The sequence below is a fragment of the Lepidochelys olivacea genome (assembly GCF_965140295.1).
Source record: "Lepidochelys olivacea isolate rLepOli2 genome assembly, chromosome: 1".
Classification (NCBI taxonomy): domain Eukaryota; kingdom Metazoa; phylum Chordata; order Testudines; family Cheloniidae; genus Lepidochelys; species Lepidochelys olivacea.
This window is the reverse complement of record NC_140411.1, coordinates 28,924,195-28,933,127: the sequence shown is the minus strand read 5'-3', so window position 1 is coordinate 28,933,127 and position 8,933 is coordinate 28,924,195. Positions and strand designations below refer to the sequence as shown.

General features: G+C 42.4%; 1 protein-coding gene across 8 annotated transcripts in view; it reads right to left on the bottom strand.

Moving 5' to 3' along the window:
- Window positions 1-75: 75 nt before the first annotated feature.
- The window catches only part of CEP295 (centrosomal protein 295), a 58,061-nt gene continuing 49,203 nt past the window's right edge, over window positions 76-8,933 (bottom strand). For 7 of the 8 annotated variants that reach the window (XM_084635164.1, XM_084635167.1, XM_084635169.1 and 4 more), the window contains 5 exons: window positions 8,710-8,827; window positions 7,672-7,875; window positions 6,774-6,873; window positions 4,414-4,513; window positions 76-3,384 (listed from right to left, as the gene is read on the bottom strand). In XM_084635164.1, the coding sequence (XP_084491290.1) occupies window positions 3,346-3,384; window positions 4,414-4,513; window positions 6,774-6,873; window positions 7,672-7,875; window positions 8,710-8,827 (561 nt within the window). In that variant the 3' untranslated portion in view covers window positions 76-3,345. The remainder of the gene's footprint in view (window positions 3,385-4,413; window positions 4,514-6,773; window positions 6,874-7,671; window positions 7,876-8,709; window positions 8,828-8,933) is intronic. The other variant, XM_084635168.1, reaches the window with a different exon arrangement.

Here is an 8,933-nt window from a genome sequence, read left to right as displayed (position 1 = left end):
GCTGACACTTGGTTACCTACAGGTCAAGTTTACTTAAGGCAGGGGTTCTCAAACTGGGGATTGGGCCCCTCAGGTGCTTGAGGTTATGGGGGTGGTCACGAGCAGTCTGCCTCCACCTGAAACCCTGCTTTGCCTCCAGCATTTATAATCTGTACATTAAAAACACTTCTTTATATAAGGGGGGGTTGCACTCAGCTTTATGTGGATGGGGTCACCAGTGCAGAAATCTGAACCCCTGGCTGAAGGGATGGCAGTAGCACCCCAATTCTGCACATAGCTAGAATCTTTCATTATCATTTAAACTGGGTCCTGGGTGGCATCTGAGTTGAGAACCCAGGTAACTTGACCCCATCAGGAGCTGAACCCAACACAACTGCATTGTAAGGAATTCAGTAGCTAGAACACAGCCTGTGTCTTTTACAAAGGTCACTGAACTGGTGACTTCCCAGGACCTCCATGACTGCAGCAGCAAACCTGAGGGCTGCCGGAGCAGCAGGATCTGCTGGAGCACAGCCCAAGTACCTATGTTTTAGTTAAGGGTATTTGTATAGTAGAGACATGGGCAGCATTGCCTCTAATTTTTCCCAACAGGTGGAATGAATTTTATGTGCACCAGTATGGAGGCAGAGTGGCATATAAAATTCATGTTGCAGGGGTAGGGCAGAGGTGGTTGGAGTGGGGGAGGGGGCTTAGGGCAGAGGGTTACGAAGACCTGTGGGTCCCCTGCTGTAGTAGCTCAGGTTGGGGCCATAGGACAGCTGCCTCCCCTACTCACAGCAGATCTGGGGGCAATGTATCTCTTCTCCTCCCCCTCCCCCCCCCAAAAAAAACTGCTGTAGTGCTTAAGAGGCTGATACACAGCTTAGAGGGAACTTAGGTGATAGGGCATGACTTTGAGTAAATACCCAGGCTCAAGCCTAACTCCCCTTCTTCCCTCCCCCCACTGCCATCTACACAAGCCCAGGGCTCAGTCCCAAAACCCTACATCAACCCTGGACCTAAAGTTCAAGCCCTGTTTCTTTGCAGTGAAGATGTAGCCTCACTGGTTCATGCTGGGGGAGTCCACCAAAGGAAGCCCATACATAGACTTTTATTTGCCCAGTGGACAGCCAGTTTCCCATACTGCAGCATGAAGGGCTAGGGCAGTGGCAGCCACCTTTTGGGAGGGTGCTTGGGATGGTTGGTTAGATTTACATCCACCTAAGCAGTGTAGACACTGGAGCCCCAGATGGGGATCTAAGGTTCAACCATTCTTAACCTTAGCATCTACATATTTGTAACCCTAGGTCAGGGGTGGGTCAACTACAGCCCAGGGGTCACATCCAGCCCTCCAGCTCCTGCTGAGAAGCAGCCTCCAGGGTTTGCCTAGATCTGGCACTCCAGCCAGGGAGTGGGGTCAGGATCTTGCCCCACTCCACATGGCTGCCAGAAGCAGCAGTATGTCCCATTCCAGCTCCTACACACACAGACAGCCACAGGGCTCAGCACACTGCCCCCACAGCTCCCATTGGTTGGGAACCACTGTCAGTGGACAGTGCAGAGCTGCCTGGCTGCACCTCCCCATAGGAGCGGGGACATGCTGCTGTTTCTGGGAGCTGCTTGAGGTAAGTGCCACCTGGAGCACCCTCCAATTTTGTGAGCAGTCATAGCCCACCATACAATTTCCATACCCAGATGTGGCCAAAGGGCCAAAAAGTTTGCCCACCCCTGCCCTAGGTTAACAAGTCCAGCAGCTGCTACTTCAAGTTCTAATGCAGGACTTAATGTAGACACAGCCTGAGGCATGTTCTTCAGCTTCTCCATTTAACATTTGTAAATGTTGACACTAGAACTAGATACAATATTCCACTATCAGTCTCACCACTAGAGTACACAGAGGTAAAGTGATCTCATGTTAACTGTAAGACTCTACAGCCTTTCCAGGATACAGTTTATCATTATGTGTCAGACTCCTTTGAGGGACTGCAGAGTTTCAGTAAAATGCATTAGGTAAAATTTTCAAAGGTAAAAATGGCAAGGGTTTAATTTCAATGGGAATTAATAGTAACAGGCCTAACCACTTGTTTACCCTTCCCTTTATATTTATGACACCTTTAAAATCCCTCCTGGCCAGAGGAAAAGCCCTGTCACCTGTAAAGGGTTAAGAAGCTAGGATAACCTCACTGGCACCTGACAGAAATGACCAATGAGGAGACAGTTACTTTCAAAGCTGAAGGGAGGGGAGAAACAAAGGATCTGTGTCTGTGTGATGCTTTGGCTAGGGACAGAACAGGAACGGAGTCTTAGAACTTAGTAATCTAGCTAGATATGCATTCGATTTTCTTTAAATGGTTGGAAAATAAGCTGTGCTGAATGGAATGGATAGTCCTGTCTTTTTGAACTTAAGGTTTTGTCTAGAGGGATTCTGTTTTGAATTTAATTACCCTGTAAGGTATTTACCATCCTGATTTTGCAGAGATGATTCTTTTTACTTCTATTAACATTCTTCTTGTAAGAAACTGAATGCTTTTTCATTGTTCTTAAGATCCAAGGGTTTGGGTCTGTGTTCACCTATGCAAATTGGTGAGGATTTTTATCAAACCTTCCCCAGGAGGGGGGGTGCAAAATTTGTGAGAATTTTGGGGGGAAAAACATTTCCAAATAACTTTCCCAATAATAAACCCAGTTAGACATTTGGTGGTGGCAGCAAAAGTGCAAGGGCAAAAGGTAAAATAGTTTGTACTTTGGGGAAGTTAACCTAAGCTGGTAAAAGTAAGTTTAGGAGGTTTTTCCATGCAGGTCCCCATATCTGTACCCTAGAGTTCAGAGTGGGGAAGGAACCTTGACACCACTATTTTCACCTTTGAAATAAATCTCCCCTCAAGTGTCATTGAAAGGGTGTATCATTTTAAATTGATAGGAATTAGGCAAATTGGACTGTTTTACCTCTGTATCCTATGATTTTCCAATAAATTGACACATGCACAGGTTTCATTACAAAACTTTATTAAAAAGATTCAGCTGACTTCACTTTTAAATGCAGACCATCCTCAATTAAAAAGCCTTTGTACAATCTAGATCTGGTTAATCTGAGTCATAATACAAGCAGAAATGGAGTATAAACTGGAAGATGAAATCTAATTAGGCAAGCTTTGGTAGTGGTTATCACTCAAATCTTGGGAACAAACTACTGAGGTTGCTACATTATTTAAATTATGAATTTGACCTATATCAAAGCTCAGTACTTCACAGCCACATAATGATATTGCTTAATGTGACTTTGGCCTTATCATACATTCCTTGGATTGAACTGAGAAAGGAGTCAAGCACTTTTTATTCCCAGAAGTCTCCTAAAGGATCTAGTGTTCAATGTGTCTTTTTGGCTCGTAGTTTTTCCAATGTTTTCTGTAAGTAAAAATAGATGTTTAAATATCTAGCAGATCGATTTAGATGCGAAGTTCCTAAATCACGGGCTGGCAGTGTTATGAATAGCTAATGCTCAATCGGAAGGGCATCAGCTAAGCGTCAATGTTCTATTGAATACTTGCCACAACAGCAGATTGGTTTATTCAGACAATGAGGTATTCAGTGTTTAAATACATCAGTGTATATTTGGTACCAGGCAACCTTATGTAAATAACAGAACAAGCACAGTAATAATTATATTTCTTAAAGTCATGCAGTGGATGTCCTAACCGCGGCCCTCTGCAGGGAGTTTCTCAGGCTAACCCTACATTTGTTGCAATGAATGGAACAGTGTGCCAACAGTAGCCAGAAGTTTAAATCCTGATACTATGGTTTGGTTTAAATCAAGTGAGCAGTTCCATTTCAAAACCAAAACTCGTGTAACCTCTTAATAGCTAGAAGTGGAACACTTGGACTGTAGAGGCACCAAGCTTTCAAACACTGACTCCTAATTTGGGAGGTTTTCACCGATGCACTCTTTCCAGCAAAGTTACAGGAGGGGAAAAATCAGGATCAGATGATGCTAAATCAGATTTAATTTGTAGGGAAGAGTTTAGATAGTTTTGTTTCTTTCCCACCGTTGTTTTGGCCAGCGTTCATAATTTAACTATACACCTTAAAGACTGTAGCTCTCTATTGCTATTTTTCAACCTGGTCTTCATTGAAAAATGCAAAATTTTAGTATGTCAATTTAAAAAATTAGTAGCTGAAAGCCTATAAACACATGTCACATGGCTGTAATTCATCACCATGAGATAGGGTGGTAGAATTTCATCATTACTGCACGAATGGCTCACCACATTTGCTTTAGATGAACTCCAGTTTTTAACAATACGACGTAGATAGCAGTCTCATTAAAAAGGGACTTCACCGACAGCTCAGTGGAATTAGAACTGCTCAGAACAACAGGCATTAAAATAGAGAAACGCTAGGCCAAGGGGTTTAAGATACTGTACCAGATGCAGTTACCTTTTGAAACTCTTTAGCCTTTTCCCTGTTTTTAGCGTAGGTTTGTTGTCTTGATTTCTCTTCCTTTCTGATTTTCACTTCGGCTAGTTGATTATAAAGTCTGCCAAACAGTAAAAATGTGTATACTTCTTATTAATGGGGGCTCAACTTAAAAATTTAAGTGTTTGTATTACATATACAGGGTTAAACTGGAAATGATTAAAAATGCAACTTTGGTTTACTTCTAGTATGCCAAAAATCCTTATTAGTATTTATATCCAATAAGTTTAATTACCCAGAGTTTTGAGGTTATATTTGTAATTGTTTTACTATATATTATCATCTTGACATTTGACAGAATGTGAGTGGCAATTTTCCCAATGTTTTACTGATCTAAAATCCTGAAGTTAGATTTAAATTGTAAACACATTGGCATGAATAATTATTTTAGCTATAACAACTCAAAGTCACAGAATGGGAAAAAACTGTTTCCTTGGAACTCTGTAGGTCAAAAGTCTTTTCACTAAAGAGTGAAAACACTATTTATACAGCATAATTTATAATTATGGATAGCGAATGAGGTTAGATGCAGCAACACTTAGGCCAAGGTCTCAGCCTAACTTTGCCTGGCATGAGTGTTGTTTTGCCAATTTTTTCCCCTCTTACGTAAATCTGCTTAAGTAATGCTACAGCTGGCTGGGAAAAAGTGATGTTTTGTTCATGCAATGTGTTACATTAGATTTTTGGTAAAAGGAAAAGTTAATTAGTTTAATAAATATACAATCCTGTAATCCTAAAAGTGCCTTTTAGTGGGGAAAAATAAGGACAGGGTGACAACATGAAAACTGTATAAGCAGCCTAGGTTGTGTACATTAAAGCTTGCACATATGTACTGTATGGATTACATTAATGCTGAATGGAGAAAAATTTAATTAATGGATTCTTATACTTGTCTACATTACATATGCAAGTGAAGTTTAGTAGAACCAAACTGGAGAAATACTGGAGCAGACACTGGAGGAATAAGTCTGACCGACCAGACCAGGGATCAGAGGTGGCAATGATAGTCAGAAAATACAGGAGAATTTCCTGGTAGCCCAGAATTTGGTAACTTGGGCCTCTATCTATTTCATCATGTATGTCTGAAGTTTTATAAATAAAGGTGAAAATGATTAAGCCTGAACTGAGTGGACTCAGACTCCTAGATTTTAAGGCCTGAAGAGACCAGCACGATCATCTAGACAGACCTACTGCACCATTGCAGGACACAGAACCTCACCCACCCACTCCTGTAATAGGCCCATATCCCCTGGCTGAGTTACTGAAGTCCTCAAATCTTGATGTAAAAACTTCAAGTTACGGAGAAGCCACCATTTACTCGAGTTCAGGGGTGGGCAAACTTTTTGGCCTGAGGGCCACATCTGAGTGGGGAAATTGCATCCAGGGCCATGAATGTAAGGCTGGGGCAGAGGGTTGGTGTGCAGGGGAGAGAGTGAGGTGTGCAGGAGGGGCTCAGGGGTTGGGGTGGTGGTGGAGTGTGGAGTGTATGAGGGGGCTCAGGGCAGGGGGTTGGGGTACAGGAGGGGTGAGGGTGCAGCAGGGGCCTCAGGGCAGGGAGTTGGGGTGCAGGAGAGGTTTGCAGTGCGGGCTCTAGCCTGGCACCACTTACCTGAAGTGGCAGCGGTGCGCACTGGGGCCAGGGCAGGCTTGCTGCTCCCGGAAGCGGCCAGCACCACATCCCTGCAGACCCCGGGGACGGACACACGGACCACGACCAAGGGCTGCGCATGCTGCCCTCACCTGTGGGTACCTCCCCTGAAGCTCCCATTGGCCACAGTTCCCGTTCCTGGCTGCGGGCGTGTCTGCGTGTGCGTGCCTATGCCTGCAAGAGAGGGCAGCACACGGAGCCCTTGGCCCTCCCCCAGCAGGGGCTGCAGGGACGTGGTGCCGTCCACTTCCAGCAGCAGTGTGGGGCCCGCAGTGTCATGGAGGTGGCAATTCCACAGGCTGGATCCGGCCTACGGCCGTAGTTTGCCACCCCTGCTCTAGTTCAAACCAGCAGGTGACCTGTGCCCCACTGCAGAGTAAGGCAAAAAAACCCAAACAAAACAAAACAAAAAAAACCCCCAAAACCAGGGTCTCTGCCAATCTGACCTGGAGAAAAATTCCTTCCCTACCCCAGTTTCCTGCCTTGCACTCCCAACAAAAAGCACAAAATAGTAGTCTCCACAAGCACTCATCTAGTTTAAGTCTAAGGGGCTGAAATAAATGGGAGATCAGAAACCATTGCTAAAATTAAGGTTCTATATTAGTGCAACAGGTATTATTTCAGAAACAAAAGTAGTTTAGTCTAATTTCTACCAACTATATTCACACAATACCTTAAAGTGCGCTGCTGCATTTGAACATCTGCAGACCTTTTGTCCTCTGGAGAGCACACTTTCACTTCCCCCACTTTCTTCAACTGACTGATAACTGCACCTTCGTTTTAAACAAAATATATTTTTTTTACATTTGAAAATGCAACTATGAGGCCAACCCAAAAGTGGGCTCATACAGATCAGTGACAACAACTGTACCAGTGACAACTATATAATCTTTACCAGGACAAGTTTACACCTTTTACAAAATTGAGTGTGTAGTGATTGACAGACAGCAGGTAAGCCCTGGCCTCAAAAGGCAGTAAGGTCTGAAACAAAAACAAGAAAGACTAAATCATGTTTCCTATTTTGGAGAAAACACATTTGAAAAGAAACAGGCTGATAGAATGGACTCCATAAGGCAGAATTTTCTCTTTTGAGAGTAAGTCTCCAAATCTCAGCCAAGGACAATAGTAACGATCTTATCTCCTACAGGGAACCACCACCAAGTTGTGAGGCACTCTTAGTTTTTAGACTATTGTCTATAGCAGGCCACAGAGTTAGCTTGTCATAATGGTGCTAGCTATGCTCCTTATTTCCAGCTTCTAATTCCCATTAAAAGAAGCTAAAAATATGTTACGCTCTCAATACTGCTTTTTTATGTAAGCAATCACGGTTTTTCCAGGGATTTTATATAACTAAGCTGGTGAAGAGGTGATCCTAGGATTATGAGAGGGTGAGGTATCTCTGAAACGCTCTTAAGATGTGATCCAGGCAGTGAAAAAGTTTGAGAACCCCTGTTACAGAATATTCTGATCTGCAAGAGCAAAGATCCAAAAATAGCAGACTCTATCCTGCTTTATGGAATAATTACTAGAAGAATCCTTAATGCTTTACCCTACTTCCAAATGAAATTTACCAGAAGTAGAAGAATCCTCCTTTGGCATGTTAAATCTTTCAGTCTTGTCCCTTTGAAACAGCTTGGCCTGATGCTTTTCAGAACTTCTCTCTCTATTTTTTATTTCTTCCACTCTTTTAGAGGACTTCTGGATGAAGTTTTTCTTTCTCCTTAAAAATGATTCTTGTAAACTACCTGGTGTGGAAGTGAACTCTAACAACATGACTGTGAAGAAAGAAGGAAGGTCTCAGGACTTTTGATTTTATCGCTGATAGGATAATCACCTGTAGTAACCTATGAATTTAGATAGCTGTCCTAAAACTGAGCTTTACTGTTTTCACGGATTGTATCAAGGTTTGATTTGAGGAGAATTAGGAAATTTACTAAACAAACAGCAATTCAGATTTATGGTTCCTACAGTTATTTTAAAGCTACAGTGCACATATATAGCATTTTGGATTTGCTATACATGTTACTAAATCTTAATACCTTAAAACACACTGTAAACAACAGGGTCCAAATTACAGACATTCTCAAAACACAGAGCAGATCTAGCTTGTCATTTTAAGAAGGCCCCAAAGTGTATTAGGCACCCACTCATGCAGATCCTCAGATCTTTGGTCTGAGAAGCTTACAAATTAATACTAAGGGGCAGGGGACCAACAAGAAATTAGGAAAGATGGAGATCATTACATATTATGCAATAGCTCAGCAAAGGTGGTGGTACATCATGAAGGAGTGAAAGACTATTTTCTAATTAGTAAAAGGGATAGAATGTGAAATGAGAAGAGTTAATAAGCTTCTTGTTGAAGTAAGCCTTCAAGACAGGCAATGTTGAAACAGACTTTTCAATAGGAACAGGCAAATAAAGCTGTTTCCATGGTACGGTGGTATACATTGGACCTGGACCACATCTAGTATGATGCTGTAATGAATGGCGGCATATACTTATATAATTACAAGTCTCCCATAAGTGGAGCTGTATTTTACCAATGTTTTAATATTTCAGAGATTCTCTGTTTCAGTTTTAATGAGTATACTGAAGTTACACATGAGTACCTGCAGATTGACGTAATGGAGACTGATCCTCATTAGGACTCTGAGCTATTGCAGAGTAGTCAGGAAGCGTGAAAACAGAGTAATCTGCTTCTGGGTCTAAAGGTAAAAATTCTCTCCCCTATTGCAAAACAGAAGAATCGATTGGTATAATGTACTTAGAACAGGCTACACATTTTAGTGAAGTAATATTAATGCATCTCCATTATTGTCAAGGAACAAACAAT